General features: G+C 41.8%; 1 protein-coding gene across 1 annotated transcript in view; it reads left to right on the forward strand.

Annotated features, from left to right (window-relative positions):
• Positions 1-11,617: 11,617 nt before the first annotated feature.
• Positions 11,618-12,312, forward strand: part of SRFBP1 (serum response factor binding protein 1) — a 104,943-nt gene continuing 104,248 nt past the window's right edge. Inside the window, exon 1 of the mRNA XM_036741855.1 lies at positions 11,618-11,786. Within this exon, the coding sequence (XP_036597750.1) occupies positions 11,751-11,786 (36 nt within the window). The 5' untranslated portion in view covers positions 11,618-11,750. The remainder of the gene's footprint in view (positions 11,787-12,312) is intronic.

Below are 12,312 nucleotides of genomic sequence, written 5' to 3' on the forward strand. Positions count from 1 at the left end.
AGTAGTGGTCTCTGACCCACACATTATCCCAGAAGCTGGGGTCTTTGGGTTTATCAAACAGTAGATTATTTGGGTTTTTTTTAGTCATTGATCTCCTTAAAGTATGTTTGGTGGTGGAATCTCTGGGTCAAAGGGCATGGACATTTTAGTCACTTTTTTAAATTATAATTCCAAATTGTTTGGCAGAATGATTAGACTAATTTGCAGATCCAAAATGTGGTTTTCCTCTATCCCAAATTGATTATTCACATCTTTTTTCCCAGCTTTGTCAATTTGCTAGGTGCAAGGTAAAACCTCAGAGTTCTTTTGATTTTCATTTTTCTTGTTATTAATTTGGAAAAAACTTCATATTACTAAGTTGGCAATTCTTATGAAAATTATTCAAAACCATCGATCATATCTATTCAAGAATGATTTAAGAGTATTATGTATCTCTGTTAGCTTCTGATTTATCTTGGAAATCAGACTCTATCAGAGATACTTGATACTAATATTTTCCCCCAGTTGACCATTTCCCTTATTCTAGTTCTATTTTGTTCATGCAAGTTTTGAATTTGATTGGGAAAATTGTGTTTTCTTTTGTGATTGCTTCTACCCTTTGGTTTAAGAATTCACCCCCAGGTCAAGATGGCAGCTGGAAAGCAGGGACTAGCATGAGCTCCCTGACGAGTCCCTCCAAAAACCTATAAAAAATGGCTCTGAACCAATTCTAGAACTGCAGAACCCACAAAACAGCAGAGGGAAGCAGGGCTCCAGCCCAGGACAGCCTGGATGGTCTCTGGGTGAGGTCTATCCCACACGGAGCTGGGAGCTGGGAGCGGAGTGGAGCAGAGCCCAGTGTGAGCAGCGCAGACCAACCACACCAGGAGCCAGGCGGAGCGGGCCCTAGCACCCTGAATCGGTGAGCTGCAGCAGTTACCAGACTTCTCAACCCCCAAACACCAAAGACAACAGAGAAGGTTAGTGGGAAAAGCTGCGGGAGTGGAAGGAGTTCGTGGTTCACCGCCCCCAGGGCAGCAGAGGTGGGGCAGCTACAGAAGTACAGCTGCAGTTGCTTCTGGCCCCAGGCCCACCTGGTGGGAGGAATTAAGTGGCAGATCAGAGCAGGAGTGCACAGCCTGCTAAAGATCTAAGCCCAGTCTGGGTTGGGGGTTCTTGGGGAAGGAGGAGTGCTGGTATGGCAGAGCTGGCGCATCCACCCCAAACGAGGAACATAGAACTCTTTAGTCTACAAGCAGTCATAGCCTGCTGAAAAACTCAAGGGTCAAGTTAGTTGGCTGGGAACATGGCCAGGCAGCAAAAATGCACCCACATTCAGTCTCAGACTTTGGATTCTTTCTTTGGTGACAAAGAAGACCAAAACATACAGACAGGAGAAGTTAACAAAGTCAAAGAGCCTACAACAGAAGCCTCCAAGAAAAACATGAACTGGACCCAGGCCATGGAAGAGCTCAAAAAGGATTTGGAAAAGCAAGTTAGAGAAGTAGAGGAAAAACTGGGAAGAGAAATGAGAAGGATGTGAGAAAACCATGAAAAACAAGTCAATGACTTGCTAAAGGAGACCCAAAAAATACTGAAAAATACACTGAAGAAAACAACACCTTAAAAATAGACTAACTCAAATGGCAAAAGAGCTCCAAAAAGCCAATGAGGAGAAGAATGCCTTGAAAGGCAGAATTAGCCAAATGGAAAAGGAGGTCCAACAGACCAGTGAAGAAAATACTACCTTAAAAATGAGATTGGAGCAAGTGGAAGCTAGTGACTTGATGAGAAATCAAGATATTATAAAACAGAACCGAAGGAATGAAAAAATGGAAGACAATGCCCAATATCTCATTGGAAAAACCAGTGACCTGGAAAATAGATCCAGGAGATATAATTTAAAAATTATTGGACTACCTGAAAGCCATGATCAAAAAAAGAGCCTAGATATCATCTTTCAAGAAATTATCAGGGAGAACTGCCCCGATATTCTAGAGCCACAGGGTAAAATAGAAATTGAAAGAATCCATTGATCGCCTCCTCAAATAGATCCCAAAAAGAAATCTCCTAGGAACATTGTCGCCAAATTCCAGAGTTCCCAGATCAAGAAGAAAATACTGCAAGCAGCCAGAAAAAAACAATTTGAGTATTGTGGAAACACAATCAGAATAATCCAAGATCTGGCAGCTTCTACATTAAGAGATCGAAGGGCTTGGAATATGATATTCCGGAGGTCAATGGACCTAGGATTAAAACCTAGAATCACCTACCCAGCAAAACTGAGTATCATGCTCCAAGGCAACATATGGATTTTCAATAAAATAGAGGACTTTCAAGCTTTCTCAGTGAAAAGACCAGAGCTGAATAGAAAATTTGACTTTCAAACACAAGAATCAAGAGAAGCATGAAAAGATAAATGAGAAAGAGAAATCATAAGGGACTTACTAAAGTTGAACTGTTTTGTTTACATTCCTACATGGAAAGATGATATGTATGATTCGTGAGACCTCAATATCATAGTAGCTGAAAGGAATATGCATATATATGTTTATGTACATATATATATATATATAAGTGAATGTGCATGTATGTATATATGTATGTGTGTATATATATATATAGAGAGAGAGAGAGAGAGCGGACACAGGGTGAGTTGGAGATGAAGCGGTGATATCTAAAAAAAAAATCAAATTAAGGGATGAGAGAGGAGTATATTGAGAGAGGGAGATAGGGAGAGGTAGAATGGGGTGGATTATCTCGCATAAAGGTGGCAAGAGGAAATAATTCTGTGGGAGGAGGGGAGAGGGCAGGTGAGGGGGGAATGAGTGAATCTTGCTCTCATCAGATTTGGCCTGAGGAGGGAATACCATACATACTCAATTGGGTATCTTACCCCACAGGAAAGAAGAAGGAAGAAGACAAAAAAAAAGGGGGGGGGATGATGGAGGGGAGGGCAGATGGGGGTGGAGGTAATCAAAAACAAACACTTTCAAAAGGGGACAGGGTCAAGGGAGAAAATTCAATAAAGGGGGATGGGTTGGGAAGGAGCAAAATATAGTTAGTCTTTCACAATATGAGTATTGTGGAAAGGTTATACATAATGATACACATGTGGCCTATGTTGAATTGCTTGACTTCTTAAGGAGGGTGGGTGGGAAGGGAAGAGGGGAGAGAATTAGGAATTCAAAGTTTTAAAAACAGACGTTCAAAAACAACAAAAAAAAAGCTTTTGTATGCAACTAGAAAATAAGATGCACAGGCAATGGGGCGTAGAAATTTATCTAGACATACAAGAAAGGAAGGGAAAAGGGGATGGGAGGGGAGTGGGGTGACAGAAGGGAGGGCTGACTGCGGAACAGGGCAACCAGAATATACGCCATCTTGGAGTGGGGGGGAGGGTAGAAATGGGGAGAAAATTTGTAATTCAAACTCTTTTGAAAATCAATGCTGAAAACTAAATATGTTAAATAAATAAATTTTAAAAAAAAGTAAGCCAAGCTAAAGCCAAGGCTTTTCTGATAACCATCCTAACTCCGGTCTAGTTTAGATCTAGTTAGCCTTCCACTCTACAAGAAGTGACTGGACTCTTGACTCATCTACAAGCAATCTCTTCTTTCCCCATTCTTGAAGTAATGGTCTGCTACAATTCACCCTAAGAAAGAATGACACTGATCTGAGAGTATGGACCCATTTTTAATCCTAAAGTAATGGAGGAATGATTACTGTTTTGGAACCCAAAGTGTATTTTAACACATTGTGATCTTCTTGTTTAAGATTTCTATAAATGTTACTTCATATCATCTTGGGGTAGGTACACAACAGAGGGTATAAGGAATTGTGCCAGTTTGGACATCTCTGTAAGCTAGAAATGGCCTGGATATTAGATTCATGTTAAAATAAAATTGTTTCTAGAAGAAAAAAAAAATTCACCCCCAAACCACTGTTAGGACAGGCATCTGCTCTGGGCCAAATTTTTTTAATTTCACCTTTAATAGGCAGAGATCAGGTACCTTTCCATTTTGAGCTTGTTGTATCATATGTAATGCAAGATATTAGTCAAAATCTAAATTTCTGCCAAACTGATTTCTAATTTTCCCAGCAATTTTTGTTAGTTTTTCTCTAAGTAGTTTATATGTTAGTATTTATCAAACATTGCATTATTGACTTCAGTAGTTTCTGATTCTTCCCCATCTAGTCTGTTCCACTTATCTACTTTTCCATTTTTAAAAACTACTTCATATTTAATTTGATGAGTAAAAGTGTTAATGCCCTTTCATTCCTACTTTAAAAAGAAATCCCTTGAGAATTTTTATCATTTGTTTCTCCAAATTAATTGTTCTTATTTCATCTCTCTCTTGATTTTATCCTTGGTAGTTTGGTAAAAAATATTAAATTTATAATAATAATTTAGGTAGCATTGTCATTTTTACAATATTGAGGACTATATTCTTTATTCAAGGAGTACTTTATAATTTTAACTCCACAAGTCTTGAGTGTGACACAGTAGATTAGTGCTTACTTTTTGCCAATACTTTATACATTTTTAGTTATTTTAAATGGGACTTTCCTGTTTTCTTCTCTTGGCTTTTGCTAGTATTATGTAGAAATGTTCTTGATTTTTGTGTGTTTCTTTTAAATCCTACTAATTTGCTAAATCTAGTATATAAATTAGCTTCTCTGCTGATTCTCTATAATTCACTGGAATCAACACATCCTTTGCAAATAATGATAGTTTTGTCACCTCTGCCTATCTTTATGTCTTTAATTTCTTTTTGTCTTAATACTATTGTTAACATTTCTAGAAAGACATCAAATAATAGCTGGGAAAAGAGCATGCTTGTTTTACTCTCCTCCTTAAATCTTAAAGTCATATCCATAATCAGTCACTTCCAAATGAAACAATCTATTGAAACCACTTTATTAACTTTAGGTGTTAAAATGAATTAAAATAAGCATAAGCTATATGAAAGTGTCAATTTTTATTGTTATAATCATTTTTTGTGATGTCATTTTGTGCTTATCACATCCTATGAGTTCCCAACTCTTGAAGATATCTATTGCCACTTGGAGAGAGTTTCTCTTCACAAGGGCAATATGATTTGCAAAAAACTGTGCAGCTCAAACTCCTCATTTATGGTAAGCAAGAAAAGGCTAGCTTTGTATTATGGCATAAAACCACTGCTACTTTCAAAATGGCAACACTCTTCAGTTTTCTGTTAAACTCAAACACCATGTATTCTCCCTGGATCTAAAACTTTTGCCTGAACTTTGGCTTATACTTTTCTGTCTTACTGTTCCTTAAGCCTTTTTGATCCTGTTCTAACCCACAGTTTGAATATGCCCTGCCTGAGACATCTTCTGCTATGGTGTGTTGGTAAGCCAAATGGGCTCTTAGCACTTAGTTCAACCAATTACCCTTGAAGAGTTTGGTCTTTGTTTCCTTGATTAGATTTGGGTGTCCTTGGTGCCTCCTTGCCTCAGGGGAGGGCCTAGTTTACACATGAGTTTGAGTGACATATCTGGGACAGCAGAGGCTTTTAGACCATGTGGGTTTAAGTTGCCTCTTTGTGACGATTCCAGGTCACGTAGGTGAGTTGCTATGATGATTCTAGGTCACGTGGGTGAGTCGCATATGCTACTCACCCCTGACCCTGAAAAAGATATAAACCAGGGGTTGGCTTTCTCTTTGGAGCTCTTATTACCCACAGCAGTGGTGGCGCCAGTGACTCTGGGCCAGCCCTTGTTATGAGCTCCCAGGCTGAACCTAGATGTTGGTAACTATGAATCTGTATTTGGTCTATCTGTCGATGTTTGTAATTTGTTTAGGGCTCTCACTTGTGCTGGTGTGCTGATGCGGAGACTCTGGGCAGCTGTAGTCCTCCAGCTCGTAACCCGGATGTTGGGACTTTGTTAAACTCTGGTAAGCATGAATTGGGATTGGAATCAGACAAGGTCTATCTGTCGATGTTTGTACTTTGTTTGTATTTTGCTCTGAAGTTCAGGGTGCTGTTTTTTCCCCTGAACTAAGTGAATGATATTTGTATGCTGAATTAAAGTAAGCTTGTCAACCCCTTAACATTGCTTTCCTTATTAAAGCAGATCAAAAGAACCTGTGCTTTTGCAGCATGCTGGTAGCGTTCTTGTTGTTGGGCTTGTGTTGGTCTTTCACCCCCACAACAGCTGCTAGCTGGATTGTTGATACATATGGGTTTGTCCTGCTCTCCTTTTCCTGAAGCTTCAGCTTACATCATAGGAAGTCCTAGACTCAAATGATGGCTGGGACAGTCTGGCATTATATTAGCTTCTTAAAGTAAGGACAACATCTAAAAACATCTATTATATGAAAAAAAAACATAGCAAGTGCATAAGAGAGCTACAAATGATCACTGAAAATTCTCAGTGTATCAAGAAAGTTTTATCATGGAAATATTTTACAACTCAATCTTGAAGTAAGGGCAAAGTTTCAGTAGTATTGATGGGGCAAAGAACATTTCAGGCATAGGAAATAGTGTGAGCAAAAAAGCTACTAGGGGAGAAAATTGGATGTACGGGGGGGGGGGGGTGGGATAAGGAGGGAAGATTGGTAGTAGTTTCAGAAAAAACCAGAAAGATAGGGTGGGAAGCCAATATCACTAGGAAATAAATATAAAATATGTAATAAGAAATCATTGAAAGGTTTTAAATATAACAAGTGATATCAGATCTGTGCCTAAGAAAGACTGATTTCGCAGCAATGTGGAGGGAGGGGAAGCAAGACTGTTTCAGAATAAAGGTAATGAGGGCCGCCTGCACTGCACAAAAACACCTACAAGACAAGGGAGTATAGATTCAGAATGGTAGACACAGCTGAATGGTGGAAGAGAATATTCTTGGGTATGATTAGGTAAGGTATCAGAGAAAGTGTTATTGAAGCCAAGATCTCAGGTCACTTTTCTGTATGCAAGGAACTTCCAAAAATGAAGAAAGGAAAGGAGCACCACAATAGTAAAAAAAAAAAAAAAGTAATAACAACTCTCCGTGTTAGCATCTGATTCACCTTCTAGGTTGTAAGCTCCTAAAGAATAAGGACTCTATCTTAAATGCTTGTTGATTGATGCAGGACATTAGTTTTAATTTTAAAAAAATTGTCATCTGAGCCAAGGTGGCGGCTGGAAAGCAGGGACTAGTGTGAGCTCCCCGCCAAGTCCCTTCAAAAACCTATAGAAAATGGCTCTGAACCAATTCTAGAACTGCAGAACCCACAAAATAGCAGAGGGAAGCAGGGCTCCAGCACAGGACAGCCTGGATGGTTGCAGGGTGAGGTCTTTTGGGCATGGAGCTGGGAGCGGAGCAGAGTGGAGCAGAGCCCACTGTGGGAGCGCGGACCAACCAGACCAGGAGACGGGCAGAGCGTGCCATAGCACCCTGAATCAGTGAGCTGTGGCAGTTGCCAGACTTCTCAACCCACAAACACAAAGGACAACAGAGAAGAACTGCAGAACCCACAAAATAGCGGAGGGAAGCAGGGTTCTAGCCCAGGACAGCCTTAATGGTCTCTGGGTAAGGTCTATCCCCTACGGAGGTGGGAGTGGAGCACAGCCCAGCGTGGGCGGCACAGACCAACCAGACCAGGAGCCAGGCAGAACAGGCCCTAGCGCCCTGAATCAGTGAGCTGCAGTAGTTACCAGACTTCTCAACCTACAAACAGCAAAGACAACAGAGAAGGTTAGTGGGAAAAGGTGCTGGGGACAGGGGGATAGAGTTTGTGGTTCAGCCACCGCCCGGGGGGGGGGCGGGGGCAGCGGAGGTGGGGCAGCTACAGAAGTACAGCTGCAGTTGCTTCTGGCCCCAGGCCTACCTGGTGGGAGGAATTAAGTGGCGGATCTCAGCAGGAGTAAAGAGCCTGCTGAAGATCTAAGTCCAGTCCAGGTTGGGGGCTCTTGGGGAAGGAGGAGTGCTGGTATGGCAGAGCTGGCGCATCCCCCCAAGCTTGGAACACAGAACTCTTTACTCTATAAGCAGTCATACCCTGCTGAAAAACTCAAGGGACAAGTAAGTTGGCTGGGAACATGGCCAGGCAGCGAAAACGCACCCAGGTTCAGTCTCAGACTTCGGAATCTTTCTTTGGTGACAAAGAAGACCAAAATATATAGACAGAAGAAGTCAACAAAGTCAAAGAGCCTACAACAAAAGCCTCCAAGAAAAACATGAACTGGTCTCAGGCCATGGAAGAGCTCAAAAAGGATTTGGAAAAGCAAGTTAGAGAAGCAGAGGAAAAATTGGGAAGAGAAATGAGAAGAATGCGAGAAAACCATGAAAAACAAGTCAATGACTTGCTAAAGGAGACCCAAAAAAATACTGAAAAATACACTGAAGAAAACAACACCTTAAAAAATAGACTAACTCAAATGGCAAAAGAGCTCCAAAAAGCTAATGAGGAGAAGAATGCCTTGAAAGGCAGAATCAGCCAAATGGAAAAGGAGGTCCAACAGACCAGTGAAGAAAATACTACCTTAAAAATGAGATTGGAGCAAGTGGAAGCTAGTGACTTGATGAGAAATCAAGATATTATAAAACAGAACCAAAGGAATGAAAAAATGGAAGACAATGTCCAATATCTCATTGAAAAACCAGTGACCTGGAAAACAGATCCAGGAGAGATAATTTAAAAATTATTGGACTACCGGAAAGCCATGATCAAAAAAAAGAGCCTAGATATCATCTTTCGAGAAATTATCAAGGAGAACTGCCCTGATATTCTAGAAGCAGAGGATAAAAATAGAAATTGAAAGAATCCATTGATCGCCTCCTCAAATAGATTCCAAAAAAAAATCTCCTAGGAATATTGTCACCAAATTCCAGAGCTCCTAGGTCAAGGAGAAAATATTGCAGGCAGCCAGAAAGAAACAATTTGAGTATTGTGGAAACATAATCAGACTAATCCAAGATCTAGCAGCTTCTACATTAAGAGATCGAAGGGCTTGGAATACAATATTCCAGAGGTCAATGGAGCTAGGATTAAAACCATGAATCACCTACCCAGCAAAACTGAGTATCATGCTCCAAGGCAAAATATGGACTTTCAGTAAAATAGAGGACTTTCAAGCTTTCTCAGTGAAAAGACCAGAGCTGAATAGAAAATTTGGCTTTCAAACACAAGAATCAAGAGATACATGAAAAGGTAATCAAGAAAAAGAACAAAAAGAAATTGCAAGGGACTTACTAAAGTTGAACTGTTTTGTTTACATTCCTACATGGAAAGAAGACGTGCATGATTCATGAGACCTCAGTATTAGTGTAGCTGAAGGGAATATGCATGTATATATGTATATATATGCGTATATATAATGTGTTTATGTATATATATGTATACGTGACTGTGCATGTATATATGTATGTGTAGAGAGAGAGAGTGGGCACAGGATGAGATGAAGATGAAGGGAAGATATCTAAAACAAATAAAATCAAATTAAAGGATGAGAGAGGAATATATTGAGAGAGGGAGAAAGGGAGACATAGAATGGGGTAAATTATCTCCCATAAAAGTGGCAAGAAAAAGCAGTTCTGTAGGAAGAGAAGAGAAGGCAGGTGAGGGGGAATGAGTGAATCTTGCTCTCATCAGATTTGACCTGAAGAGGGAATACCATACACACTCAATTGGGTATCTTACCCCACAGGAAAGAAGAAGGAAGAAGATAAAAAAAGGGGGGATGATAGAAGGGAGGGCAGATGGGGGTGGAGGTAATCAAAAACACTTTCAAAAAGGGACAGGGTCAAGGGAGAAAATTCAATAAAGGGAAGGAAGGTTAGGAAGAAGCAAAATATAGTTAGTCTTTCACAACATGAGTATTGTGGAAGGGTATACATAATGATACGCATGTGGCCCATATTGAATTGTTTGACTTCTTAGGAAGGGTGGGTGGGAAGGGAAGAGGGGAGAGAATTTGGAACTCAAAGTTTTAAAAATAGATGTTCAAAAACAAAAAAAAAGTTTTTGCATGCAACTAGAAAATAAGATACACAGGCAATGGGGTGTAGAAATTTATCTTGCCCTACAAGAAAGGAAGGGAAAAGGGGATGGGAGGGGAGTGGGGTGACAGAAGGGAGGGCTGACTACAGAACAGGGCAACCAGAATATATGCCATCTTGGAGTGGGGGGGAGGGTAGAAATGGGGAGAAAAGTTGTAATTCAAACTCTTGTGAAAATCAGTGCTGAACACTAAATATATTAAATAAAAAAAATTTAAAAAAAATTGTCAGGCTGCTTTCCTGTTTTCAAGCCCTCCTACAAACAAGGGAGCTGAGAAAGTCTATCACATCTTTGGGATCGGTAAGACATCTTAGACTTGAAGGACTTGCTCTGCAAAGCTATCACCACTTCTTAGAAAATCTCAATGTGCATGGTTGGTCAGTATACATAGCATCTTACATACAAAGCATGCTGTATTTGTAAGGCACTGACATGAATCATAAGGGGCCCAAATGGATTATTTCTAGTACAAATAATTCCACATATGATTATTACAGAAACTCTTTTAACTGAAGTTCATGTCAAAAGATTAGTGTAATCTCCTTTCTCCTTCTGTTACCCCCTCCCACCATTTCCACAACTGCACTTTATTGGGGGATAGAAAAGAAGTGTCAGAAAGGCTGATTGACAAATTCTGTTCTTCACAGGCTTAAAACATTATGAAATAAGACAACTCAAACTACTTAACATATTGAAAAAAAAAGTGCCATGTATGGCAGGTCATCTGGTAGTAAACCGGGGATAAACTAACTCCTCCTGTTCCTCCCTGCTCCCCAGGGCCCAAGCAGGTTACAGATTCAGGGCTAGAAGGAAGCTTGGGGGCCATCTCACTTTATAGAATAGGAGATGGAGGTGCAGAGAGGTTAAGTGATCTGCCCAGGGCCACGCATCTAGTAACTGCCTGAGGAATTTCATGCCACTCCCCCCACAAGCTGCTGCTGCTCTGTCCTGGTTAGCTCAGACCTTTTTTTCAGACATTTGAGCTAAAAATGCTCCTCTACATGGAGGACCTCGGCTAAATCACCATCCAGTCTCGCCCTATTCCCCAAATCTCTCTTCCTCAGACCTCAACTCCATTTAAGTGAAACTGGGCATCCAGGAAAGCTCCAGGATTTTGCTAAAGGGCCAACACTTGGGCAGCTAGTGGATACAGGCAGGCCTGAAGTCAGAAAGACCTGAGTTCAAATTCCACCTTAGATACTTACTAGCTGTGTGGTGTGACCCTGGGCAAGTGACCTAACCCCATTTGCCTCGGTTTCCTTATCTGTAAAATGAGCTGGAGAAGGAAATGGCAAACCACCTCAATATCTTTGCCAAAAAAAAAAAAAGATGGGGTCCCTACGACTGGGACAAGACTGAAACGACGCAAAAACAAAACCATTTAAACAGACTCAATTAACAGGAAAAACGGGAAAGTCAAGCAACATAAGTTGAAATAACAACCGTGCATACTTCATACAACAAGTGAACTAGAGGAACCCTCACGTCACCACATTGCGCCGGATGTTGAGCATCACAACGCCTAATTTCCGATCCTTCCGGAAAGCTGTTCCACCAGCTAGCTTAGGTCGCTAAGGTTGGGCCTAAAGAGCTTCCGTAGCCAGGAGGTCCCACTGCGCTTGCGTGCTGGTGTCCAAGTGGGTTTTCCCGAGAAGCGTGCAGGGGCCGGGACGGCAGGGCACCGTGGGTGTCAGTGGGAGCGTTGGACCCTGCGCCGTCGTCCTCTGCTGTGGCTGCTTTCGGGTCTGGAGGCTTGGCTATGGCTCAGACGGGGATACTAAACCTCAATAACGAGGTGAGTGCCGAGGGGTTTGCGTTCACTGCGCGGTGGACGAAGAGCTGGCTGGAACTGTCTCCTTTCTCCGGCCTCTCTGAGGGCCCGCGAGGTGCGTTGGGGGGCCCAGGGTCTGTGTTCTCAGTTTCTTTTTCTGTAAAATGAGGGCGTTGGACCAGATGCTCTCTTGAGGTCTCTTCCAGGTCTAGGCTTCTTTCGGGGCGCGAGCGGCCGGCGCGTTGTCTCCTTTCCCCAGATGCTAAGGGTTTGCGGAGTGTCCTCAGCCTTGGGGCTGTGATGGGGAAGGAGGCTTTGGGGAGGTGGGGCGTCTCTGGTCCTGGGAGCCCTGAGGCCCCGGTGACCGAACCGGGAAAGAGATGACTGCCTGGAAGGAGGAGGAAAAAGGGGACTGATGGGGACAGGAATGAATGGTACCCGACCCATGTGACTTGTGTGATTTCTCCCCACGCTTAGTCTATACCCCTGGAGAATATTGAACCGCGTCTTGCCTAACTTTATATTTCCCTCGGCGCTAGCAGAGCCTTTT

Source organism: Trichosurus vulpecula, chromosome 1 (genome assembly GCF_011100635.1).
Source record: "Trichosurus vulpecula isolate mTriVul1 chromosome 1, mTriVul1.pri, whole genome shotgun sequence".
NCBI classification, from domain to species: domain Eukaryota; kingdom Metazoa; phylum Chordata; class Mammalia; order Diprotodontia; family Phalangeridae; genus Trichosurus; species Trichosurus vulpecula.